A 27,465-nucleotide genomic window follows, 5' to 3' on the forward strand; every position below is an offset into this window, starting at 1 on the left:
GAAATCAGCAGTTAGATCTGCTGCCTCTGCTGCAAGACAGCACTGAAAAAAACCCTGAATATCCCAGAGAACACAGGCACCAGCAACGGCAAAACCTGAAAGCAAAACTTGTCTGGATCTTAAAACTAATATCAGAAAAATGTCCTTACAATGTTTATCTAACCGAGAGAGGGAAGGAGACTGATTAGAGCCCTGCTGCTCCCAGCTCTCCTTCCAACTCCCTTCCCCTTCAGACCCTTCTGCTTGCACAGGGGCTTCCACATGTCCAAGCCCCTGTCCCAGTCCCCAGCGTGGTCCCCAAAGCCACCTCTGAGCCCCACTGCTGCACTTACACTTGCTGGAAGCACCTCATGCTGTCCAGGATGTTAAACTGCTGCCAGCGCTTGGAAAAGTTCACTTTGCTGTCAATGTAATCAGGGTTTCCCAGATGGACAAAGGTCAGGTCCTGCAGAATCAGGCCTCTGAAAGAGGGAAAGAGGCAGCAGGCCAAGGGAGTAGGCAAACAGACACAGAGGTTAGTCACAAAAGGCAGCCCAACAAAATCCAACAGCCTCCCACTGCCACCAGAATGGCAACCTTATCCAGAGGGAAACATTCCCCAGCAGCAGAGCCAAAGGTGTTTATTTGCAAACAGCCCCAGCTGGCCACCCTGCCCCAGAAAGGGCCTGGGGGCTGATGTGGCACGGTGCTGCCTGACCCTGGGTGCTGGGCAAAAGGCAAGGGCTGAGCCCAGCAGCAGCTGCTGAGAAGTCCTTGGAGGAGCCATTTTGATGTGCAGAAGCAGTGTCGGGGAAGGAGCTGGCACTCACAGGTAGGGGATGCAGGGGGGCTCCACGTCGGCCAGGGCCGCTCGGTAGGCGCGGAAGGACGAGGAGCTGTCGATCAGGGTGCAGTACTCAGCCAGGCCCTGCAGCACACAAATCCCCTGCTGACACCCCTGCTGCAAGCCCATGTTCCTTGTCACCTCCCCCCAGAGAGCCACACAGAGCAGGGAGTTAATGCCATGCTGCAAACACCTCCGGCTGATTTACTCAGCCTGACCATGGGGTGTTCACGTGGAACATTGCTGCCTTCAGCCTCCCCAAGGCTTGGACTGCAGGAGGAGGAGGAGGAGGCTGTTCTCCCCTGCGACTGTGCTGGCACTCCTGCAGCTGTCAGAATGCCCAGCCACACTGAAGGCTTCCAGCACTGTGGCATTTTACCCACTGGAGAGGAGTTATGCACCATGCCTCCACCCTGGGACACTGCTGGGATGTAAAACCACTCAGCTGTTTCATACATAACCACACTTAACCTTCCCCCAGAGATCACAGCTCCCACTGCTCCTCACCTCTGAGGTTTGCTTCTGCCACTCCAGCCTTCGGATGGGTGCAGAATCCAGTGCAGAAAGAATGGCCAGATAGGAATTAAAATTATTCAGCTTTCGTAAGTGCTGTGAAGAGGGAGAATATTCCAGTTACTTGAGAGCTCTGAAAAGCCTTCTAGCATCAAACAGCTCTACCAAGCAGAGAGCCCCACTCCCTTGCTCCTTCAAGCAGCAGTGTGTGTGATTCACAGGAAAAAAACAAGCCAATACCTTCATAATCTTTATAAATTTAAGGAGCAGCCTCTCTCGGTCCTGGGCTTTCTCTTGTAGCATAATTATTGAACGGACCCTGGAAGAACAGACAGAATAAAAGATAAACCTACTTAAGCAGAGATCAGATTTCCTCATTTCATTAAGAAAACTGATCACTAATGGGGATGGGCCAATGCAAAAAAGTTCACAATAACTCCAACTCAAATGGAGCACTCTAATCCACAGCAAAGACAGGATACTTTCACAGAGTGCATTTATTTGCAAGGGGAATGTTTCTTTCAAGAGCTCAGTGATACTAATAATTAATTCCTCTGGATTACAAGACCCTCCTTATTTTATTTCCGCTGTGCTCTGGGGTCTTAAGACGAGTGCTCTGGAGCTACTTCCTGGCCAAAAATACACATTATCCCATTTGTAATGAAGGAACCCAAGTCTACGAGGAATATTTGGAATATTTGCAAGGCATTGGAGGTTAGGCACAGTTCAGTGCCATGGCTGTTCTGAGCTCCTTACCAGTAGGACATGTTATTAAAGTGCTCTGTGAACTGTGTCAGGTTGGGACTCTTCTCTTCATTTTGTTCCTTTGCCCAAAGCAGAACTTCTGGGATCTGCCAAGGAAGGAGAGGAGAGGGGTGGGAAAATACCACACATTAAAATAGGATTTCTACCCCAAGATTCCCAGCTGCAGCCTTTGTTCACAGCCACTTGCTGGCACAAGATCAGCTGTGTCCTACAATCCAGCAGGTGTCTGGGAGAGCTGACAGGGAACAAACCCTCCCACTGCCCTCAGCCCATCCTCATCTCTGTACCTCGATTTTATAGAAGAGTTCAGCATCCAGCAGGGTCAGCTGCTCGGCTATTTCATGACTGTGGAAATCATGCAGTGTCCCTGGCCTGTGTAAAACAACCAGGAAGTACAAAGGCTCAGAAAACGTGACCTGTTTTCTTATCTTTCTTGTATTTTGAACTGAGGAAACTCTTTGTGTTCCCAGGGAAGGGGTGTCCTGGCTCTCAGAGGACACAGATATGGTCAGGTGCAACTCTCTCACCTGGCTGCCACCCCTCTGGCCGCGAGAGGTTTGATGGAGTTGGCGTAGCTCAGCATTTTCTTCTGATCCACTTTATCCAGGATGTTCTTGCGCAGCACTCTGGCCAGGCTCAGCTCCCCGCTGCAGACCAGCCTGAACACCAGGTCCATCAGCAGCTTGAGGATCTCCTCTGTCAATTCCACCAAGCTGAGAGGAAGGTGGAAAATGCGGGGAAAGCATCAGAGCTGAGACACTGAGCTCTGGGGTTTGTATGTGTACTGAGTCTCACTGCTCTTTCCTACCAGCAGAATTGGGTGACTGAAATTCCTTTTCCCAGCTCTTTGTTTACCAGAGATTCCATTTTACTAGTTATTTTCAAACCACTGACCCAGTTAGGACTCACAGGAAGAATCTGTTCTTCCAAGAGAGTTCAGCACTACAACTGGTCAGGGTTGTGGGATTTCAGCTGTCATTGCAGATGGGGTTAAAAAAATACATCTTCCCCAAAAATCACATCTTCCCAGCTGCCAGATTTCTGTGAGTTACTGACCCTGCATCCCAAAATGAAGAAGACAACTCACCACAGCTCATCCACCACTCGCACCAGCACGAAGAAGGTGTTCTTACTGACTCGCTTCTTGAACGTGTCCGGGAAGTGGCAAAACTTCTCATATGTTGGTTGCAAATTAAAGAATCAACTCAGTGTAGCCAGACCAGCATCAGTGCAATTCCCAACTCCTCAAGGAATCATAAAGTCATTGAATGATTTGGGGTGGAAGGGACCTTAATAATCATCCAGTTCCACTCCCTACCATGGGCAGAGACGCCTTCCACTGTCCCAGGTCACTCAGAGCTCCATCCAGCCTTGCCTTGGACACTTCCAGGGATGGGGAAGCCACATAAGAACACAACACTGTTCTGTCCTGATGGAAACTGGTGTTTGATCTCTAGGAGATAAGGGACACTGATATGGCTCTAAGATGGCATTAAACTGACACCAGCTGCTGGTAGCAGGGGGTGTGAGGAGGTACTGACACCTCATAGAACTGAGAGCAGGTGTACCCTGAAACTGTTCTCTCTAAGGTGAAATTTAATGAGCAGCACTTCCCTACAGTGATCTCCCCCACTGATCTGTGACATCTGGTCTCAACAGATCTCAGATGTCACCTCTACCTTCCTGGCTGCCCAATCTGCTGCAAGGAGGACACTGATGGGGTGACAGCACAGGCTGAAAAACCTTCTGCCAGGTGGACAAAGGGACAGAGAACAAGGCTGTCGGTAAGGCAGCACTGGCAGGGCCTGCAGGGACACCCCAGGCAGGATTGTCACCTGGCTGAGCCGTGCTGTGTCCCTGGCTGCTGATCCCAGAGCAGCAGCTCTGCTGCAGATGGCACTGACGAGCTGCGGCAGGACACGGTGACGTCAGGCTCCCTCTGACGTGGCTGCACAGCACCACAGCCACCACAGCCACTACAGCCACCACAGCCAGACCCTGCCCTGCTCTGCTGGCAGGGAACCCAGCCAAGGGCAAGGGAAGGCAGCAGGGTGCTCAGGGAGTGACCCTCTCCATCCTCTGCCAGGAACGCTCACCCTGCACATCAGGGCCCTGCCTCGTTACCAGTGACCAGCTCAGCTCAGGACTGGGAGGCCAAGAGCATCTTCAGGGCTGAATTTATTACAGTAAGAGAGAGAAAGCCTTGATGGCTTAATCATCTCTAATATTAAACTACACTTTCCCATGCAGGCAATGCCCATGGCCCCTCTGGAAGGAAGAAGGTTCTCTGGTCCCCACGCCACAAACGAGATGTCCCAAATAAAAGACCAGTTCCCCAGTGACATACAAAAAAGCTGATTTGCCCCTAAAGCTTGCCAGGACCCTCAGGAGACAACTCAGGTCCAGTATCCACTGTGACTGAACCTGCCCTGCAGCAATTCCCACTGGATAGAGTGGAGGTGAAGGGATTCCTGCCTGGGACACCATCAGGACACATCACTGACCAGCAGGCTTTTCACCAAAAAACTTGCCACCAGCTCCCTCCACACTGACCATCCAGCTCTGATTCCAGATGGCAGTGAACTGCCACTCATGAAAGGATATCTGTACTGCAGCTTCTTGATGAGCTCTTCAGGGGTAATAAATGTCCTGTATGTAGTCAGAAAGGCTTCACAGTACAGCACCAGATCTAGGCAAAAAAGCAAGAAAGCCTCAGTCAACCCTGCTTTCAGAAAAAGAAGCTTCTTGTGAGGTTGAATGCAGATGTACAGAGGAGAACATGGACACATTTTGGTGTGAGTGAACTTCCAGAAATGCTGTGCTGTTGGTCCTTACCAGCAGATGGACCCTTTGGCACAAGAGCAGCAGTGACACTGCCCTGTCCCCACCGGCCCGGCCCTGGCTCCCACTTGCAGCACTCAGCCTCATAAAAGGGTCAGTGAAAAACACCTGCTTGTGGGACAGGAGCTATCAATAATGTGTCAAGGGAAAACACAGTTTGGACCTTGAGGACGCTTAAAAAAGATCTGATGGCAAGAGGTGATGCCTGCTCTGTCTTTGCTGCTCAGGCAGGTCACTCTGCCCTCCCAATGAGGAACACACATGTTTCAACACATGCTGTGGTGCTGCAGATCCTCTGCCCTTGCTGAGTTCCAGGAAATCCATCCCAGGACAGTGTAAATAGAAGATTATTTCTAGCCAAAAGAAAAGCAAATTGCACTACAAAAACTGATGCTGCCCCAACAGAGATGTGGTGCCTGCAATCAGGCTGTGCTAATTCATCTGCAGGACAAGGTGCTGTAGGCCTGGAATTGCAAAGGATTTGGGCATTATCATGGGCACAGAGGATGGAATTTGAAGAAAGCACAAACTGCAAACAGGAATGCAGATGTCAGGTCAAGATTGCAGTCCCAATGCCTGGTCCCTGTGGACAGCAGTGCCAAAATGGGAGCATCAGGCATTAGTGCCAGTACAGAGCAGGGCAGGGCAGCAGGGTGGGCAGCGGATGGCACCCTGCCCCTGCCAGGAGCACTGCACCAGGGCAGAGAGAGGAAGAGCTCCTCTGTGCCTGCCCAGGCTGGGCTGTGCATGCAGAGCTTGTTCCAGCCAGAACAGGCATCACCCCATGCCCACGTGCTGTAACAGCCAGCCACTGCTGGGAGCTGGAAGGAGCAGGGCACAGAGACAGAGCTGTGTCTCTCTACCTGCTGTGTTTCTCTTGGCAGGAACCTCACCTTCCTCCTGCTCTGAAATCAGGGAGTGCTGCTGCCTCTGGGTTACAGACAACAGAGGCTGGGTGGTCACAGCAGGGCTGAGCCCAGGCCTTGTCCAGCTCTAACCCTGCACTCACAGCAAGTGTGTGTGGCTCTGAGCACTAAACTGACCAGGGATTTTATTCCTGAAGGCCACAGGTCTCTCTTTATTCCTTATGCCATTTAGCTTTTTCAGAAAACTCAAATGGACAAGAAGCATCATGCAATAGGGCGTGGAGTTACATTTATTCTGGGTTCCCATCTGCCCAAAAGGCAACGTGAGGTAATACAGCTGGTCTGCTCTGGCACTTGAAGCTGCCAAGAAATTCATCTTTAAAGGAAAGCCTCTTAACTCTACCCCTCTGTGCCGTTTGGCTGATTGATTTACAAGCCTGGAATTCTTCTCATTGTAAGCTTAATTCATTAACCCTCTCAGTCACCCAAGCAGTGGGTTAGCATAGCACAAATTCCTCTGTGCTCCATTCAGCTCCCTGGCTTGGCAGGCTGAGCTCTGGAACTGTTGCTGCCCCAGCTCCCTCCACCCAGCTCTCCACAGCTGCACCACTGGGCACACAAAACCCTGCTCCAGCTTCTCCCAGCTCTGAAAGGTTCTGCACAGCTCTCACCCCACAGCTTGCAGAACCCTCAGAACCCCCTGTTCATCAACTGGAGGTCCAGCACTCACCCCTTATCAAGCAGCTGTCTTTCAGCAGGAAGAGTAGGGAAGTTTTTTTGTGCTAACACTTGTTCGAAAGAACAGAGCAGTTTCTCTGTCCCACTTTCAGCATGTTTATGAGGGGTATTTCCACCATTTCATTTAGACTATTTTCTTTATTATAGATTTCCAGCCTCTCTGGTGTGCTCCTAACTTTGGTCCTTTCTGCCTGGATTCTGTGCCCATGCAGACTGGGAAACACAGCTGTCAGGGGAAGGATTTTCTGGCTAGCTGAATGGTGCTGGTAAGTAATTGCAAACATCTTATGCTACAGCAAAACCCCTGTCACTTAAAAATGTACATGAAAGATATTTCCCCTTTGACTATCAACCTCTAAACTGAGTGCTGAGTGATTCTGAGGGCTCGTGTTTTGCCTCCCAAGAGATAAGGAGATCAATCCTGGTTAAGGCCATCAGCACAAATGTGTTTGGCAGGTTCAAATCACTCTCTGGAAACACTGCAAAGGCTGTCTGTGCCACAGGTCTTGGAAAGGAGCTGCTTCATGTGTGTGGTGCCTAGGTTTGGACAGATGAAGAGGGGTTTTAACAAATCTGGAGCTCAGGGTCGCTGATGTGCCTTTTCCTGCCCCTCATCTCTTCTTTTGTACTGTGGATTCCCTCTCTGAACTGGCTTGGGTGGCTGCCAGGACACAAGTGGTACAGAGTGGGACAGGAGGTGGCACAGAAAATTGAAAATACGGGTGCCAGCAGAGCAGCACCTGAGCAGCTTCCCAGTGCCCACGGGTACTGCATTAGACCCAAACCAACATCCCCATTGATGCACAACATTCCAGTAACTCCACATCACCACTGCCCTGACATTCAAAGGACCAGGAGCACCTCTGGAAACAAGATCCATGCTGGTCACACCTGCTCTCACAGCAGGCAGTGGCCCAGCTCAGCAGGTACAGGGACACAACACAGCACTGTCCCTGCCTCATCCTCCACATCCAGGCAAGGGCTGGGAGGAGTTAATCCCATCCCTGCTGCTAAATGGAACCACCAGGGGCTTATCCAGCTTACCTCCATCTCCCAGAGATAAACACAACCCCCCAGGCTCAGAGGATCCCTGCAGAGTCCCCCAGCCCAGCTGTCAGTGGCCGTGGGGCAGGGGACAGGCAGCCAAGGCCGTGCCAGGCTGTGCCCAGCTCTGCCCTGCTGCTCCTACCTTTCCTGTCGGTCTCTGTGGCGTGCACCAACAGAATGTCTCCAGATCCACCACGGACATCTGGCCCATCATCCCCCTGCAAGGGCAACACAACCACGTTAGGCACGGCCCAAGCTGCCTTAGGCCTGGCTTAACACTGCTGTGATTCCAGCTCGGCGACAACTGGCAGCGCACAAAATGTTCCTGGCACTGCTCGCAGCACAAGCTGGGACATGGACTTCAGAGCTGGGATAGTCCTGGAATCTGAACAGAGCATTTGGTGTCCCAGATGAGGAGTGGGCCGAGCCTTGCTCGGGGTCCCTGACTCCCTGAGGCCAGGTTGTGAAGCTCAGGGAAGGCTGAACCTTTGGCCACAGGAGAATGAGCAGAAATGCCACCAATACTCCATTAACAGGGCAGCAGCACTGTGTGAACTGTCTCAAAGTGCAGGGTCACGTAGCACAGTGGCTGTGGGGTGGGAGGTCATGCATTCAACCTGCATGTTCCTGGAACATCAAAACCTAGCCAGCTCATGCCCTAATCTGGAGCCATTTGGCCGGAGGTCACCTGAAATGATCCAGTAACTGGCAGAAGAAAACAGCCCTGCTAATTGCTTGACCCCTGAATTACCACTCTCTAAAACACATCTTTCTTTTAGCTACTGCATTTCACAACTTAAAATATGCAAAACTGATCCACCACTCAGCCAGCAGTTCCCACACTGCAGGAAGAAGCTCACAGTGACAGTTCTATACTGCTTCAGACATGTAGATCAAAAAGAAAAGAAAGAAAAAGGACACTAAGACACAGATCTGCTAGTCCCAAATGTTCAGAAATCACTGGTTTTTAAATGTTTTTAAAAGGAAACAATCCATCAGAGGAGGCTGGAGTTCTGTCTGGCATCTCTTAGGAGTGCCTTTATCATTTCAACATACAAAACAGTGAAACAATCATGCATTACACTCATGGAGCAGCTCTGTCCAAGATGTGAATTTTTCAGGTGACCCTCTGGCAAGACCCATGAAATACTACTTAGAGAACATGTAAAAGCTTCTCACTCTCTCCTGCACATCTCAGCTGACCAAAGAACACCCCTGAAGTGCCAGTAAATGATCCATTCTCTGTGTTTTCCAGCCCAGCCCCCTGACAGCCTGAAAGCTTCAAAAGCCTGCATGCTCCCTCCAGCTGCACGTCAGAGTGAGCAGAGCTGGCTGGGAGTGCACCCAAGGCTAGACACAAAGCTATTTCTCAAACACTGAAACAATTCTTTTGGCTGCTTCTCCACATCAGTAACATCATGTCCTGCTCATTCACCTGCTGAACCTGCCCTGAAAGGCCAGCAGCATCACCCACACCTGGATGGATTGTGCTCAGGCTCTCAGGTGATTCATTTCAGACTGTCAGAGGCTGAAGAGGTGGAAGGGGCAGATTGGGAAAAGGGCACAGGATGTGCTGGCTTTTAGGGAGACATCTCACCTTTTGTTAAACCCTCACTCATTGCTGGTGCTCCCTGCCTGTACCAGCATCTCATACTTAAAACAGCAGCCTTCACAACACCCCACTTCTGCTGCAACCTAGTTTTTCCCATCTAATAAAAGTTGATGCCTTTGTTCGTGCATGCAGAGAATCAGATTTCAACTCAGAGTAAACCAAAGAGTATGAAAACAAACCCTGAATGCACCTACCTCTTGCTTCAGTGTTAATCTAGACATGATTTCACTGTGGTCAATAAGGGACAGCTCATCTACCTCTTCCTCCAGCTGTGATGACTCCAAAGCATCTGGTGACTGTGGCTGCCTGTGACAAAGAAAAGGGAAATAACCTTCATCAAATGACAGTAAGTACACAGACACTCTGGAGGTAAATCTTTTGCAAACAAGCCCAAATGTCTGTCTCTAACTCTGCTGTTTTGTGCATCTCTTGAAAAAGAGAAAGATAAACCCTTAGGACGTGAACACTTGTCTGTCTGCATTTCTGGCAGACAGGATTTTACTATAAGTACACACTTCCATGTCTCCTTAATCCACCAAATTTTTAGTGCACACAAATCTAAGCCCTTTCTCAAGTGTATAGAGACTGAGCACACTCTACTCATGCACATCTTAGTCAGTTCATGACCCGCTGTGCTGAGACAAGGGGAGATGACAGGCTCTTGTGCTGCAGGAAAATAGAGCAGAAAATCAGGACCATTTTTGTGGTCCACATCCCCCTCTAGAATTGGTTGGTAGTCTTGTGCCAGGACATGTCCTCTCTGTGCCTGTATTTCTAAAAAAAACAAAACAAAGTACTCATGTTCCTCATAACTTTCCCCAGGCCAAAATCCCGTGCACCAGTCAGTATTTTGGGCAGATAGTGAGCTTTGCAGAGCACTCTTGGGTTGTCTCCTTCACTGCAGGGATTAAAACCCTCAAACCAACTGCAGGAAAATGGGGGAGGGAAATTGACTGTCACACACAAATCAAGGCTGTTCTTGTTTTTGCTTTAGAAATGCAATTGCAGAGCAATCTCGAGCAGCAGGGAAGCACTCACTCCACTCCTCCTGAAGCCCATCTGTTACAGCTTGCACCTCTTCATTTACATAGGCAAATGACAGCTAAGAGCATTAGGAGGGATATAAAGCCTCCTGCTCCGGGGCCTCAGCCAGCCTCTAACTAGCAGGGTTAGGAAGAAATTTCCCTCTGGAAGACTATTCCAAACAGCAATACAGACTCTTTTCACACATTTCCCTGGAAGCAGGAGGGAGCAGCCAGTGTCAGGGACAGCACAGCCACTGAGATGGACTGAGGATGCTAACACAGGCTGCATTAACCCCCTTGGGCTCCTTGACATCTTGCCAGGGCTCTCCTCATTCAGCAGGATCCCACCAGGCACTGGCTGTGCAAAAAAAGTGGGCTTAGAAGTTTAGACAACATGGAGGGTTAGGGCAGACCAGGCAGCCCCAAGGATGATTTGGCAGAGGGGAGGTTGGGGCTCTTTTGAACCTGGAAGGAGGACACCAGGGGTCAAGGCTCACCTTTCAGCACCATCTTTGCCCTCCTTCCCCACGGCACTGCTGTTCGAGGCCGAGTCTTTGGAGTCTTTGACAGGGGGAGATTCCTGCCAAGAGAAAGGAGTTTTTCAGCATTACACGGGGTCCTTGAGCCCAGCCAGCCTTGCATTTACAGTCTGCCTGCCTCTAAGTGGCCCTTTACTGTAAATTCCTACAGAGCAGTTAAAGATTGATGCAAGTTAATGCCAAATGCCAGGAAAACACAGAAGTTAATCAGACAGGAAATTTGGGACCATCTCTGGAGACTAGTGTAATTAGTACTGTTTGCTTTTAACATTGTGAAATGATGCTGAAAGTTACAACACAAGTCAGCTGTTGTCTTGGATTTTAACCCTCTCATGACCTTTTATTTTTCCTCCAGCCCTTCCTGCTGAAATACACTTTGCCTCCTGCTTTAATCCAAACAGACACAATCAGCTCTAAGCTCTCCCGTTTCAGTTCCCCTCCTGATCACAGCCCCCCTGCCTCAGGGGGTGGATGCTCACTGCTCCCTACCTCCCTTCTCTCCCATCAGAAGAGGTTTTGCAATGATGCAACGTTTCCACTCCACGACTCAGGGCTGTGGAAATGAGGCTAATGCAAAAAAGCAGAACCAGCTGAACCCGCGGCACGGAACAGCAGGTAGAGAGCTCAGAGCAAAGATACAGCATTTTAAATTAGCCATTTATTAAGGAGACAAATAGCCATGAACAGCAAATGGGAATATTAATCCAGCAGTGTCGGAGTTCAGAATTATTTAACATCATGCAGAGTGAAGCTTGGAAAATGCAACCTAGTGAACAGACAGGACTGCAAGCACCTCCATGCTATCCACTCAGCATGGAAACACCCTGCTGAGCCTGGGTTTCTTGGTGTCTGCAGGATTTTTCCAGACTCTATCTGTAAAGGCCTGTGCTTCAAAGTTGGGAACCTGCTCAGAGCTGCCCAAAAGGATGGGCCTGCCCAGATGTGTCTCCTGAGGGGAAGCGATGGGAGCACTATCTCTTGGCGTATTTAACACCACCATGGATAAAGGTCCTGGAGACATCCTGCAGGAGATGTGCCTTCCAAGAGAAGGGCAGGCAAAAGAATCACCACGGACTGCTGCCAGCTTCCTATGACCCAACAGGAAGATGGGACCTCCCTGGAATGGAAAACGCCCTGGCTCCTCTAGGAAATATCAAAGATACAAGGCTTGGGTAAAGGAAGAAACAGCATGTGAGCACAATGCTAAATCAGTCATTTACTGCAACCAAACAGTGAAGGAAAAAGTAAGTATTTAGTGCTAGTATTTAAGCTTTCTGTATTAAAACAGGGAAGGCAAAGCAGTTACAAGAAAAGATGTGGCTGCAGGATGGCTCAGGGTGCAGCTCTCTGGAAGGGAACTTCACGCAAGCAGCTCCAAACAGGCAGCGAAGCGCAAAGGAAACGGCGCAGCAGGAGAAGCCACCCTTGACCCCAAAAGCATCTCCTGCTCTGCACCTGCACCAAGAGGGTCCCCAAACCTGCAGCCAGGAGTGGGCAAGCAGAGGGATGGCTGGGGAGCTGGGGCAGCAGGATGGACAGGGAGCTGCAGGGTGTGCAGAAGAGGCCGGTGCCAAGCGCGTGAGCCCCGGTGTGAGCTGGCATGCACCAGACAGCCCCTCCCAGGGCTGGCCTCTCAGGGCTGTTACTTACTCCTTCAGAGCCTGGGAGTTCCCCGTTGCTCTGGCCAGAGGAATACAGATTGACATATTCACCCTCACCAGCCTCCTCACTGGCGTTTTCACTCTGAGGGAGACAGGATGAAAGGAAATACGTGACGGTGCCCCCAGCTGCTGTCACCTCCCTCTGTCTCTGTGGCCAACAGCGGCCACTGAGGCTGTACCATGCTGGGGATCATTATTTCTGGCTCTGGAGGACTATCCTGAAGGCCCTGGGCAGCAGCAGGCACTGCTTTGCAAGAGCTGTGGACTCCAGGTGAGAGTGCCAAGGTGCAGCGGGCGGATTTCAAGGTGCTGGAAGCAGAATGTTCAGAGCTGGACACAGAGCTCCTGTCCTACCCCGGGCAGTCCTGCTGAGTGCAGACCAGCCCTCAGCCCCACAGGCATCAAAGGCATCCCCCCAACTAGGCTACAAGCATGGACTAGACCCAGAATAAACCAAACCTGAGGCCTTCTGGGATACAACAAGGACCTGGTGCAAGGAAGATGCAAAGCAAGGTCACGTCCGAAGCGTGAAAAGCTGCACATTTACTCTCTAATCAGTGACCCTCTTCCAAACTTGGCAGAGAGGCAGCACTAGCATGCCCTGTGCTGACAGCTCTAATCCCATCAACTCTCGGCTTTGCAGCAGACCAAAGAGGAACTGTCTTGAAAATGAGGTGTTCAAAAAAGTATCCGTAATGGACAGACCTGCTCAGTGATGTGCAAAGTGATGTGGGACCTCAAACTAGCAGAGTGGGAACAGTGTTAGCCTCACTTCACCAACATGTGACAACCTGCCACCCAGCACACAGCCGGGGCTGATGGGAACTGCCAAGAGCAGGAACCTGGGGAGAACAATAGGTTTTATGCACAGGAGAGACAGAGCTGGACTGTACCCACTGCTCCTGGTGACTCAGGAGGGAGCAGGTGGCAACTGCAGGATGTGAACTGCTGTTAGGAGCCTGCATTTAGTAACTACCAACCTCACAGAACACTCCCTTACCTCCCTCAGCTTTGTCTTACAATTGCAGGAAGCTACAGCCAACTCTCCCCTTTACCAGCATCTGACATTTTGTGTTTCCTACATCTGTGTAACATTTTCTAAAACCTGCTGAGGTTGTCCATTTTTTTTCTAGCCGTTTTTATATGAAATTTCCTCTCTGCAATTCGCACACATTTGGAAACCAGACCAGACCACAATTTAGCATATATTAACACAAGAGACATTATTTTTAAAAGAAAAACCCCAACAAAGGCAGCCTTGCGTTATCATCTCTTTGGAAAGTCTCACCGAAGGCGTCTGGAGAGAATCAGTGAAAGAGCTTTCAGAAGGAAGGCAGACAGGAGCATTCCCGTTAAAGCTGCTCTCCTGAGAAGAGGAGTTTGGCACATCCACAGTGCTGGGTGACTGGCTGGCTGCAGCGGGCACCGCTAGGTCGGGGCTCTGGGACAGATGGACGGGCGGAAAAGGCGGGGTGGAGCAGGAGGAGGAGGTAGAAGAGAGGAAAGGAGGTATGGAGACTTGGTTGTGAGGCACAAAGTCCTGGGAGTAGGACCTAAACACAGATTTGTACTGCAGGACGCAGAGACACAACACAAAAACAAGGAAGATGGGGAAAGGAAAGAGACAGACAAAAGAAAAAGTAATTAGATTGGCAGCAGCATAGCAGTGACAGCACAAGGCATTTCTAACACAGGCAGCACTATTTCACCATCCACATGCTAGAGCAGGAATTGCTACCTGGGACACATCAGCCAGGCTTTTCCTGGAGAGGTGTGTTCTTGCAGCAGCAGCAGCCTGGCTGCTCATCTCAGAGGTGGAAAGTGAGCAGCAAGGTGGGACCTGCAGGTATCCAGCCTTTGCTAGGCACGGGAAAACCTGCACAGCTCAGAACTGCTAATGCAGTGCCCCCGAAAATCACCTGAGTGGAGGAAAGGATGGGAAGGCACACAGAAAGCACAACTCTGAGCATGCTGGAAGCATCTACATAGAGAAAACTACTTCAAGTGCTTATTGCTTTTCTGGGATTTTCCACAGGATCCAAATTTAAGATGCTTTTTGCTCCAGCCCTGTAATTTAACAGCTACTGTGTCAAGTCTGTTCCAGAACACACAGCTCCCAGGGAGGAGTGGCTGGATACTGCCTTCAAAGTTACACTGAAGGATAAAGGAGATTATGCAGCTACTCCTTCCCATTCGTGAAAAACAGGGAGCAAAAATGGTAATTGCCCTCAGGAGTGATGAATTCCTTATCAAACCAATCCTTTAATGCAGTGCCTTGAAGAGTCAGCTGAAGAGATGAAAAGAGATCATCTGCGTAAAGCTTTATTTCACTATCTCTCCTAATCATCAGATTACTGTTCAGATAATATTAAACAGGGTGCAGTGGGAATATATTGTGCCAAGAAAAACAAGAGCAACCCTCTGTCTTTTAACATCTGGTGCTAGTAAGATTTGCCATCAGGGTAAGTCCAAAACAAAGCTGACTACCATTAAAAAAAAAAAAGACAATAATGCTAAATCTGCTGGAGAGGAGTTTATTCTAAAACTTGCAAAGCTGGTCATAGTCAAATGGACTAAAAGAAAAATCACATCATTCAAAAAACTCAGGCTGGAACACAGTTGTGGTGCTGCTCCATGGAGGGATCTGCTGCAGGACAGTGCAGCACAGAGCCCTCAAGAAGCACTGACACAACTTGCTCAAACCAGGCTGAAAAGTGACACCACTGTGATGTGAAAAGAAAAGGAATCAAAGGCAGGAATTGGAGAATTCAGGCTATATTTCCTCAGGAGAGTTGAGCAGTTAAGGAAAAGCAAAGCTTAGTCCATCACCTGAGCCCCAGCAGCAGCACCCAGCTCAGCAGTGGTATTTTTGTTTCTACCTAGGAAAGATGTGGGCTTAAAAAATCTAAACTGAGAACAGCCTCAGGCCAGAAGCCTGGTCAAAAAAGCTTTTCCACTACAAAGGAAAGGAAATGTAAAGGTCAATGACTAGGCTTTACCTTCCACCACCTTAATCCTTGAGTGGCTGTGCCTTGTGCCTTGTGTGGAGTCCAGCAGTGCTCCGGTGTATTCTCAAAGTAGGGCCCAAAACAAATTGCAGGCCATAATACAGAGGAGAGGAGGGGGATGCTTTGGAAAGAGAGCTTAAAAGACTACTGAAAAATAATTAAAATGCAAATCCCCACCATGTGCCCGTGGCTAAAAGGAGACTGGCTCTAGGACAGGCTCCTCTCTCTTCCTGCCCGGATGAGCAGCGCTGGCTCCAGGGACACTGTCAGCTTTTGGAGCTGCCTCAGTAACAATGACAAGTCTAATCTCTGTATTTACTTTCTGCCTGGATAAATGCTCTACATTTATTCATTTTCACTTGCACAGCACAAACCACTAAATCCCTCGTAAGACGCCGGGCTCATGACATCATCTTGGCTCAGCAGATTCATTATGCCTGCCTGGTATTTCATGATCTCACTGGCACTAATATTCCAATGATCACCCCAAGTCCCAGCCTAGACCCCAAACCACTGCTCAACACCTCAAGAAAGCACTCAAAAAACTGCTGTGACGACAGCAAGATCCTTTGCTCCTGCAGAGGAAATAATTAGCTCCAGCAAAGCTCTGTGCCAGCTCCCCATTGCTGGACTTCCTGCACCCACATGACACGGGCGGCACTCGCTGTCCTTCACTTTGTAGTTGATGGACATCTTCCACCCAGGAGGTCCAGGGGGCTTTGTCCCTGACCTGCTGAACCCAGAGGAACAGGCAGGCTTTAGCAAAGCAGCAGTGGAGCTCACGCAGGGCAGGAGTGAAAGGAAATGACTGTCCTCAGCCAAGTCACTCTGGGACAAGCCCTGCGTGAGGTGCTGGCAGGGTTAGCTCAGGGCAGGCTCTGCTTCCCTGCCTGCAGCCTGGACCAGCAGCTCAGGGAGGGGAGTTACTGCTTCTGGGGCAGGAACACTTGCGCAGATCCTGCCTCGAGGAGCTTCACGCACATTAATCCTAATTTGAAGGCAATTTAGACCTAAATATAAAATAACATTGAAGGAATTTTAGAAGTTTGAATGCAGACAAGTCAGTATTGACAATCACTGTGTGTTTCTCTCTCCCTGGTCTCATAATACACCTTCAGAACAACTTGGCATGAGTTATGTTGAAAATGCCAGCTTAAGGCCCAGGTACCCATGAAAATGCATTAATCTTCATTATGTGATCCGTGAACAATCATTTAAGGATGCAGACAGGCTCTCAGCATGCTGTTAACAAAGGGAACAGTGCAGAGAAGCCTTTGGTGTGCTGGCATTAATTAGTCAGCCTGCTCTCAACTTCCAATCTTGTTGTAAAGTTGCATCTTGCAGAAAGGGAGCCCCCTCCTTCCTCCGGAGCCTGCAAGCAGCTCTGGAATTCCAGTTATGCAGCCGTGCTGGGACAAGAGCCAAGAGTGAGGCATACTTTTCAAAGGGAAAAAATCCCACCCTGCAGTGGAGATGATGTCCATATGGCACCCATTCCTGCTGCTCCCCAGTCGGACCCAGCCCAGCCAGCAGCTGCCCCAGGAATTGCAGCAATGGCTTCCATGGGATCTGGGTGTTGTCCTTGTCATCCTCTAGAATAAATACTTTTTTTGGGAGGGGACAGTCCATTCAACACAAGTGTCACAAGGAAACAAGCCATCCTTTAGTGCTCCCCCCAAGAGGCAGCAGTTTATCTTGGAAAGCAATCAGTGCTTGTTTTAATCAGCTTCTCAGAGGTTTCCTGCAGGGTCAGTCAGTCAGGTTATGGCTTCACGGACACAGCCTCCTACTCTATGGCCCTGCTTTAAGTGAAGTGCTTCCAAATAACTTCTGGGAAAGCTACAAAAGAGGCTGCAACAGGAATCTATGGGGAAGGATGCTCTCCTGTATCCCAGCTCTGGCCACACTGCCAGCTCCCACCACAGGACCAGAAGAGGGGCTCCCAGCATGAATAACCTGACCTGTGACAGCAAACAGCTGAGACAGGCAGAAGAGAGAGCTCCCTCTCCTCTCACCAGTGCAGTGGCTTTAAAAAAAACCTCTCTGCCACTTGGGAAGTGCTTGCACAAAGCCAGCTTTGAGCTGGGAGCAGTCTCATCTCCTGGGAGCAGCAGGAAGCCAACGTGCCTGGCCCTGAACATTTACCACACACTGTGGCACAGAGGTCTCCCACAGACAGCATCTTTCAACCTTTTCAATCTGCTGCCTTTGATTTTTTGCAACTGTGAATATTTCAGAACAGCTTTCCATCATTAGAAGCCTTGTTCCAGGATGTCCCAAAGGTCAGTGACATTCTGGCTGTTTATTTGGATTAGATGGCAGGAGATAAGCACTTTTTTCTATTAAAACTTATTTAGGAGAGATGCTTCTTCACACTCACTAGGCATGGCTGCCCACAGCTAACAGGGAGGCAGGGGTATACATGCAGAGAGTCAGTGGTTCCAAGTTACAGCAGTCTCCAGCCCAAATCCAAAGCTGAATTCAATTATATGGCTGACAGAGCATCTGCAGCACCAGCAGACACAGTCTTTACCTTTTAAGCACAGCCTTCTCAGTTACCCCATGGACTTCTGCCAAATTAATCTGCCATCCTGCCAGACACTCCCAGCTCGGGTAGAGCATCAGACTCCCAAAGTATGAAGCTATCAGAGGAAAGGATCAATCTTTTAGATCTCCTCTGCTAATGTTATTAAGGGAACTATGTGGGCAACGTGCCAGAACTGGATGCCCAAATTGTAACAGTACAGAATTATGTTCACAAAATACTGGGTGTTGCAAAGTCATTAGACCCTAAGAATATAATTGCACAGACAACGATTTGAAAAGACTTCCTATCTCATAACACAATGCTGGGCTTCCAGGTACTTTTGCTAATGAGGAAGGAAATGCTCCTGCAATGAATGGCTGGAAACACAAGCTGCCAACAGAATGGCTTCAAGCACTGCCACAGGAAAGGCAGCAACTCCTCAGGCTGGAATGTTTCTCAGCAAGGCCTCTGACCTGGCTGCAGAGCTGACCTCCCTGGTTTTAATTGATGGTTAGCACAGTACAGGCATGGATGGGGCTTTTTGTGTCTCCTGGCTTCTGCACAAGAAAACACAAAATCCAAAATTTTCCTCGTGGAGATTCCTGCACATCTTTGCAACAGAACAAATAAGGGGGCAGCAGGGGAAGAAAAGATTTGTAAGATTTATTAACCATGCATCCCTCTTTGGAAAATATCAGAATTCAATTCAGTTCCACCTACAGCAACAACTCTTTAGCTTGTGGACAAAGTCCCCAGACCAAGGTGGCAGATCTGCAAACTCCAGATCTCTAGACTCTGTCTAGAGACCAAGACAAGACTTCTAAAAGATCAGTCACACGAAAAACATGGGGTGTGTGGCCTGTGAAGTCAACGTGGGACTGGTCAGAAAGACCTACAGAGACCTGCAGTGTTCCAACTGCAAGGAAAATGTACAAACCCCCAGAGGAAGTGGTTTTCATCACCTCAGAGGATCCAGTGATGCCAGCAGGGAACAGCACTATTAATACCAATGTCCAAGCCTGCCACAGGCAGTGGAAATGAACACAAACACAGAAGGAATGCTAAACAGGAAAGACAAAACAATACCTAAGTCAGAGCAGCTGGTTAGAGGGATGCAAATCTTTTCAATCCCCCTTCCCTCTGCTCCAAATTAAGGAGCCAAAGCCTTAGGACAGAAATGAGCAAACACATCATGACTTCCCAGCCGTGGTTTGACTGAGGCTCCCACCATGTGAATGAAAAGAGCTGGGTCTCTGCTGAGGGCCAGAGCCTGGGGTGTGCTGCAGGCTGGAAGTGAGCTCCAGGAACAGGAACAAGGCAGGGAAAACGTGGGGAGCACATGGCTGCGTCGTGCACGCCTTTAACCGCTTCTCTGACCCCCCTTTTCCTGAACAGACGTTAGCATGCACACAAGGAAGAAGAACAGTTGCTGTGAATTTTCTGTGCACTTGCTCAATTTGCTCAAGAATGGTGAGAACAAGTGAGAACAGAAGTGCTGAACTGGAGCTTTCATAAGGAAATCACTTGCGCCTTCTGCTGGAATCTGACAGCCAATTGGTTTCTGGTAAATTACTGGAAATGTTCCTTAATTAAAAAGAAAACATAAGAAAAAACCCCAACATTTTGAGAAAGGCAACTTATTTCTCCACAGTGAAGGATGCAGCCAAATTTCCACTAATGGCATGTACATGCCTTGGAGATACAAATGTTCCTTGTTTCAGCAAGGAAAAGCTTCCAGAGGACTTTCTGCAGCCTTGGTGGGAAACCTGGGGATGGGCAGCAGTGGAGCTCGTCACTGGGAATTTCCTCTACCAGTGCAGAGTTCTCCAGCTGCCAGGAAGGAACGAGGTTCCAAGACCTGATTATTCCTGCTGCCTGCCCACCCATTTCCAGGCAAACAGCACAAGGATTGATCAAACCAAGGGACAGCAGCTCTGTGCTCACAGGAAGGGAGAGAGGGGATGAGCTGGAGAGAAACTACTGCCAACCAGAACCAAGGATGATGCCTCCTTGTTGCAAAGCTCCTTCCCCACTGCTCAGAACTTTCAAAAGAGGTGGGAATCCCTTGAATGATTCTTGACAGCACAATCCAGTTGTCCCCCCAGTGTGGGATTTAATGGCCCAGCTGTCCATGGGATGGGGAACATGATGCAGTTCCTTACAACACCAGCCCACACGACCAACACAACCCCTGCTGGCACAGAGGCCAGACACGAGTCAGACTCGGACAAAAAACAGCTCAACTTGCCAAACCTATGAGGTCTGATGCAGTTGCTCAAGATCTGCCTCTATCCAGTAAAAGTTATTACCTCTGACACAATTTCCTGCAAAGGAGGGAAAAGCACAATTAGTGGGCTGACAGAGCAGCAGTGGCAGCTGGGCTGCAGCAGCCCCTGCAGTGCTGACTGGAGAGAAAGGAGTCATGGCTCTAGAAAAATTCATCCATTAAAAATTAAAAGATGCTCTGAACAACTTCACCTCTTTTCTGCTGTCTGAAGACAGTCTTGTTAAGCCATGTAAATCAGGAGTAAGGCACTAATCCTTCACCTGGAGCACAGAGCTAAGGGGATGACAAGCAGAACGTGGTGCAGGCTCAGCCTCCCCACTGCTGGCACGTGAACAGATGGGGACAGGGACAGGTCCTCCCTGGGAGTGACTCCTGTGGCCTCCCTAGCCAGCCTCCAGGGAAGGAAAATAAGCACAGGGCACTTTCTGAAAACTGGCTACACTTGCAGGGCCTTGCTGACATGGGGTCAGTGGACAGCCATCGAGTTCAGCAGCTCGGACTTCCTGCTATTGATCCAAGGAGGATTGTGATTCCTGTGCAGAATGAGTAACAATTTATGTAGGAAACATATAATTTTAGGAGATCTGATAGTCACCACTGCTATCTGGGTACACAAGAGGCCAAGTGCTCAGCTGGCAGTGTCTGAAAGGTGTGCTCTCCCTGGCACACCTTGGCTGGGGCTGGTGGCTGCTTATGCTGATTTTTGCCAGTTTATTTTTCACCTGAGTGCCCTTTCCCTAGGGAGAGAGGAGAAATGAAGATGAGGATATGAGGAGCAGAGCAGCATGCTGAAGTGCTCCTGGTGCAGCTCGTGGCATCCCTAGGGTGAAACCTCCCAGGGCAGATTGCAGGAGGGGCTCTGCTCCTTCCAGGGCTGATGCAGGGTGTCACCCTGGGAGGCATCCAAACCCCCACAGCTGTTTCACATCTCTGTCTTATTAGGGATAGGGGAAACAGGATAAACTGTGGTTATGGTATTACATGGGTCAGCTATGATGCACGTAAGGACATTGGTATTCTGTAGCTCAAAGAGACACTTTCGTAGTGAAAATCTCATTTTTGGCTGTGAAAAAATAGAACAGATAATGAGAAACTATGAAATTATCCTAATTTAAAGGCACTAATGGAAAAATCACCATTTTTAATTCGGCTTATTTCATTTGACAGTTCCCTGTCTCATTGCTCCTCATGCTCCAGCCATTTAATTTACCCTCACCAAATCCTTGCAAAAATGAGTAAGGATTTTTAATGAAGTTTTAACATTTCTTAAAATAATATATTCACAGTAATGTAGTCCAAAGTAAGATGAGAATGGGTCAGAGCAATTTAATAGGCAGTAACCATTTAATCCAATAAGGACGTTTTTTAAATCAAAGTGCCCACGTATTTTTAGAACATTATAGAATCATATTTATAGCCTCTCAATTAAATCAAAAATAGTCAAGTACTTTTATCTAGTCCTACAGTTCCATGTTTTGCTAGCGAGGACCACTACCAAGTAAGAGAGCTGTACAATTCAGGACTTTTACTTCAAATTTTAGAACTGTTTACCACAAATTTATGCAAACACTAACCTTGCCACCCCTCAGCCTTTTCATCTGTGCAGCAGAGCTGTGATACTGCTCTCTCTCACACAAGTGGAAGCCAAAAGCTTTCATTCATGGCTTGTGAAGCACTTGAATACTTTCTTCTTTGGACCAGTGATTATCACTAATTTTTAAAGAATGAGTAAGTGCTGAAATGGGAAGATAGCACAGTGGGAGGATACTGTTTTCAAACATTTCATATTCAACTAATTGAACACTTCGGAATCTTCTCAAGTCTTGTCTGATAATTTCTTCTCCAGAAGAAGCCTAATTTACTAAACATCCAGGTCACTGTCAAAAAATAGTGTATTCTCAGTTGTCATCACATGGCAATCAGAGCATAACCACACAGTTTTACATGGAAATGAGCCCCACACTGATGAGCTGCTAGAATCCCACAGTTGAATTTAATTTCATTATATTAATACTTTGTTATTACTACCATTTAATTTAAGCAGCTGATCAGAGACTTAAGCAGTGCTCTAATACTATTTTGATTTAAATGATTTCCAGCTCCTCCTGCCATCTTCTCTTCAGGCTGCTCACAAGTGCTGTAGGAGAGAAAACCCTGCTCATCCATCAGCAAATCATACAAGCAAACTGAGCTTGTTTGGGACCATGGAGACGTGAAGGGAAGCAGACAGGAAAAAATGAGATGGAAGATCTAGTAGAGGCCTTTTTCTAGAAAAAAAAAATAAAAATAAGGAGCTGCAGCCCGTTTCACATGTTTGACTAAATTCATGGATTTTGGGGATTTTGTTATTTCTCCCAAGGCCAGGCTCACAGAGCAACCTTTAATTGACTCATCCACATCACTGGCATTATGCAATGGGACAAAAAGACTTTGCAGCTCCAACGTGCAGCCTGGGGTGGGCAGAGGCCACAGGAGTGTGCCTGGGCACACAGGCCAGCTCTCCTTCCTCAGTCCCCTGCCACAAATGTCAACGTGGGAAGAAAGCTACACCTCCCCTTGGCTCCACTTGGCGAGACTTACAATTGGTGAGACTTACACTTGGTGAGATTTGCAATTGGTGAGACTTACACTTGGTGAGACTTACACTTGGTGAGATTTACAATTGGAGAGACTTACACTTGGTGAGATTTACAATTTGTGAGACTCACACTTGGTGAGACTCACACACTGTTTCTCCCACCTGGCTGGCGACTACAGGAGCTCAAAAGCCCCCAAAGGAACCTCCACGCTCACCTGAGAGGGAAGCACAGGAGTGGCCCAGCAGGGCTCAGCAGTCAGAGCATACCCACGTGTTCCAGAGCAGAGAACTCACCGAGTGCACAGGGAAGGAGCTGTGCCGGCTGAGAAAGGAGTTAGAGACTGACATAGTGAGGCCCTGAGTGGCACCGCAGTCCTCGGGGGTGAAGGGCACTTTGGGTTGCTGGACACAGTAGGAGACAGAAGAGAAAGAAGAGGCAGCATAGGAGGCCTGCTGAGGAGGGGGGAGAAAGCAGGAGACACAAGACACAGAGAAAGAGAGCACAGAAAAGGCGGTGAATAAAGGGCAAGAAAGGCTAACTGTAAAACAATGCATATAATGGCTGGCTAAACAAACAGCTATTCATACAGCTCATCGGAGCCAGACACACCAATATGCCCTTCTTGAGTTCAAGGGGCACGACAAAAATCACAATTCAAATCTTCTTTGTTTCACAAATCCCTGAAAAAATGAACTCCTGCCTCCCCCTCCCCTCTCACCCGTGGACAGCTGCTGCTGGCACAGACAAGCTGCTCCTCGCTGCCCTTTTGTCCCCCTGCCGTGGGGGCAGGCCCCCAAAGGAGGAACTGCCTCCAAGCACACACTTCTTGCACATTGCTATTTTTGTCTGGCAACCTGCAGATTGGGAACTTGGCCTCTCCAGCGTGAGCTGTGGATCCTCACTGGTACTGCTGTGAGACTGCTGACAGTGACATGCTGCCACTTCTCTGTCCAGCCCAAGGTAATAATCATTTGCACAGGAGGCAGCTTTACACTGCAAGTGACAAATCCTAGCAAGGAATTTCTCCTGAATTCCCCTATGGAAAAGAGACTGAGAGAGGATAAGGTATATTCTCAGACTTGTTGAATAAAACATACAATATAAGCATACAATCTTGTTTTTGATTAAGATCTGAAGCTGACAAGAAAGGACTTCCTCATTATTATATTACAGAAGAGTCCATCCAGCAAAACTTGTTGCTGCTAGAGCAGCTGATGCCCATTTGATTAGCCAAATCAAAAACTCCCAGGGCAGCAGGAGCAGAGGAACAAGAGTCTGGTGGCTTTTACAGGCACTGTTGAATAAGCCATCACCTGCTTGCACCTCTTTTCCAACAGAGGGATGAAGGGTGGGAGGCTGCACTTGAAGAAACCTTTGCTTCAGGGGAACTGCAAGCAACACCTTGATGGTGTCAACTTGTAAAATGACAAGAATAGCCAGCAGGCAAAGCCGTGACATCTTGGCTGTCCAGAAAATTATTAAAGGGAAGCAAAGAAATGCTTTGCTTCAGCCATCAAATTCAGGACAGGAGAAGAATCTCCCTTCTGCACAATGGCTGCAGTAGATCTGTGCTTTGCAAACTCTGCTCATGACTGTGCAGCCCAAGTCACCTCTAGAAACATCCCTGAAGTGCAGCCACCTCCAGGAGGGGAAGGCAGGCAAGGCACTGCAAGGTACAAGTGTCAGTGCAAGGGTCACACTGATGGGGACCACAGACCCTGGAGAACTGCCTGATCCTCCAGAGATGAGGCCTGTAGACTCTTTAGTATCCCTGAAAAGCAAATGGGATGTCAGCATTTAAAGTCTAGTCCCCACAAAGAATTAATAATAATAATAATAATAAAATCAGCTCAGCTTAGCCAAAAATGTCACTTTATCATTTTAGGATTCCTACTTGCATCACAGGAATGTAGTTATGCAAATCCCAAAATTAGAGTTAAAAAGTAACACTCTGGGACAGCCAAACTTTAGCACACAAAACATGAAGAAATATTGCAAGAGTCACCCTCACAATGGTAAGACCATGGCTCTGTTCCCACATTTCCTCCCATTTTGTTAATGCCATGGCCAATTTAAGTAAGCTACATCAGAACAAAATTATTTTTTAACAGAACAAATAAGGTAATTAATATAAACAAAATACCTTAGGTTGGAGTTGGGAAAAAAAAAAAGAGAGCAAGAAAAGAAATGAAAACTTAAAAGGAAATGGGACAAAATCCCACTCCTCCACTGAGGTCGGAAACAGAACTGCTGCTGCCATCAGTGAGGTCAGGATTTCATCCCCCACATGGAAAATGGCCCTTTCTGTGCTGTTAAACCCACCACCCACACACATGTGGATGTGGGAACAGCCTGGGGGGCCAGCAGAACACTGAGGAACAGGTAAAATCCTCACTCACACAAGGGGACTAACGTGAAGGAAACATGCAGAGGGAAGCAGTGGCTCTACCAAAGGTCTGTGCACAACAACATAACAGCAGTTATTGTGTTCAAACAGTTATTATTAGTGGCATCTCTGACAACAGTTTCAAAACAGCAGTGGGAACAACAGTGCAGCAATCTCTTGAAAAAATAGTGTTGCTCAGTGTGCCAAAATCTTCCAAGCAGTTGTCGTTACACAAGCCTGGCACAGATTCAGCCCTGCCATGTGGAAGACAAACGTTTCATTTTTAGGGCATTTTAGGACTTTCAAAGCTTACAGGGAATGGTCTGAACGTGGGGTTGGAAAGCAGCAAAAAATTCACATAATGCAAAATGCCTAAAACCATGTTCACAAGCTGCCAAGGAGCACGACGTGGTTACACCAGTGAGACAGCCTCCCACCACCTCTGCCTGTCAGGAGCAGGAGCAGGAAGAGCAGAGCTGTTCCTGGGAGCCTGGTGGCCCTGCCAGGTGTCCCTGAGGTGTCACTCACCAGCTGCCTCTGCTTGGGTGGGAGAGCAGGAGGAGGTGCCAGATCTTGAGAGGAGTCCAGGCTGATAAAGGAGTCGTTGATCCCGTAGACTTCCCTGAGGTACTTGTTCTTCTTCTGGTAGATGTGCTCGTTCTGGGGGGTCTGGTAGAACATGGAGGGCTGTGGCTCTGAGTAGTCTTCCACAAACTGCATGTAGGCCATCACTGCAAGGCAAAGAGAGGAGGCACTCACTGTCCTGCTCTGCAAACCCCAGCTGAGGGTCAGCAGGTGTGCTATTCACCACAGAGAGAAGCTGTGAGACAAGCAGAGAAGGAGGAAAACATAGTTCTTATCTCTCTTGCTGTGCCTGTGTTGTGCTAAAGTAGAATGGCAATATTGAGGTGTTTTACCTGAAGTGAGGATGTTTTGTTCCCTTGGCCTATCGGGGCCAAGAGTTGTGTGTGTGAGTCTGGATTGTCACGAGACAGTCACGAGAGAATCAGAGATGAGTGCAGTTCTGTGCAGCTGGGTGAGTGCAAGGCAGATTCGCTTCAGATGCAATATATATAGTATAGAATAATAAAGTAATTATTTAGCCTTCTGATGATGGAGTCAGATGCATCATTTTCTCTTTCCAACGTCTGAGTTGCCCGTGCTTTGACAAGCAGGCAGCTGCTTGTCCTCAGAAGGGCACCCACAGCTGCCATGCACCTTGCAAATCCAGATACCCATCCTGCCAGCCAGCACACAACCAACACCATCCCAGGCCACAAACACAGCTGGGAATACTCTGGAACCAGTGAGGTCTCCAAACAGCAACTTGAGAAGTGCCATTCACTGATGCTTAACCCAAATCCTCACATAATCCACGGCAATTCTGAGAGTATTCCTCAACAGGAAGTCACCAAAAACACCAGAATAGCATAAATCTGCTTTTTAGGAGTGTAACAATGCAACCTGGACAATAAATCTGTAATAATTCTTGTGCCTACAGTAAGTCTCATGTCTGCAGTCAGCAAGATTTCTAGAAGCAGGAGGCATGCAGTGTTCCCCCATTCTAGCAAGCTGATAAAACTGTTATCACAGAACACCTACCTGTGAGACTGGGTGTGCCTCTCCCTCAGCTCTTTAAATGCCACTGCCAATCCTGGTACAAAATACTTACAAAACACTTCTAAAAGTGCCACTGATCACATGTTCCTACCTCCTTAGCTCAATTCCAACACCCTTTCCTCCCATCCCTTTTTAAACCAACTTACCATTTCAAATTTTCAAATTCAACTGATTCACAAGCTTTTGTGAGATGTGGCTCAATGGAAATTTAAATGGGATCAAACCTGGTCTAGAGGACCTTTCCATCTGTACAATATTCCTTCCAAAATCTATAAAAAACCCACAGAGGTGAGCCTAGGCAGCTCTGACAGAGGATTAGTTACTGCTGCAATATTTTAGTGTTGGAGAGGGAGGATGACATCCAGTGCCATAGAAAGACTACTTCAAACCCACCCCCATTATTAAGGATCACAAGTGTACTGAATAATGTAAAACAAAGAAAGAACCCCCTTCTGCACACCTGAGAGCAGGAGAAACAGATGTATTTAAGTGTCATGGGAAGGAGTAACCAAGGCCTTCTTGTAAACATGCTGTCACGCACAAGGCACTGTGATCATCCCTCCCTTCCTCCTGATAAACAAGCAGTTGTTACTTTTTGTAAATCTGGTCATTTGGTGGCAATTTTTCC

At 48.4% G+C, this 27,465-nt stretch overlaps 1 protein-coding gene and 1 long non-coding RNA gene across 8 annotated transcripts in view; one reads left to right on the forward strand and one right to left on the reverse strand.

The window, feature by feature from the left end:
- Positions 1-27,465, reverse strand: part of RAPGEF1 (Rap guanine nucleotide exchange factor 1) — an 84,233-nt gene that overhangs the window by 3,786 nt on the left and 52,982 nt on the right. The window contains exons 10-25 of one of the 7 annotated variants that reach the window (XM_064394081.1): positions 25,746-25,948; positions 23,125-23,280; positions 13,719-14,000; positions 12,420-12,512; positions 10,728-10,810; positions 9,400-9,511; positions 7,736-7,811; positions 4,702-4,790; positions 3,189-3,277; positions 2,629-2,814; positions 2,389-2,473; positions 2,093-2,187; positions 1,577-1,655; positions 1,331-1,432; positions 810-907; positions 333-461 (exon numbers count right to left, since the gene is read on the reverse strand). In XM_064394081.1, coding sequence (XP_064250151.1) covers positions 333-461; positions 810-907; positions 1,331-1,432; positions 1,577-1,655; positions 2,093-2,187; positions 2,389-2,473; positions 2,629-2,814; positions 3,189-3,277; positions 4,702-4,790; positions 7,736-7,811; positions 9,400-9,511; positions 10,728-10,810; positions 12,420-12,512; positions 13,719-14,000; positions 23,125-23,280; positions 25,746-25,948 — 1,957 coding nt within the window. Of the gene's footprint in view, positions 1-332; positions 462-809; positions 908-1,330; positions 1,433-1,576; positions 1,656-2,092; positions 2,188-2,388; positions 2,474-2,628; positions 2,815-3,188; positions 3,278-4,701; positions 4,791-7,735; positions 7,812-9,399; positions 9,512-10,727; positions 10,811-12,419; positions 12,513-13,718; positions 14,001-23,124; positions 23,284-25,745; positions 25,949-27,465 lie in introns of all 7 variants that reach the window. The other 6 variants (XM_064394080.1, XM_064394084.1, XM_064394082.1 and 3 more) reach the window with 6 other exon arrangements.
- Positions 6,604-9,073, forward strand: LOC135283365 (uncharacterized). The gene is made up of 3 exons (XR_010349163.1): positions 6,604-6,812; positions 8,849-8,911; positions 9,005-9,073. It is a non-coding gene; the product is annotated as an uncharacterized LOC135283365 (long non-coding RNA).

Source organism: Passer domesticus, chromosome 18 (assembly GCF_036417665.1).
Source record: "Passer domesticus isolate bPasDom1 chromosome 18, bPasDom1.hap1, whole genome shotgun sequence".
Classification (NCBI taxonomy): Eukaryota; Metazoa; Chordata; class Aves; order Passeriformes; family Passeridae; genus Passer; species Passer domesticus.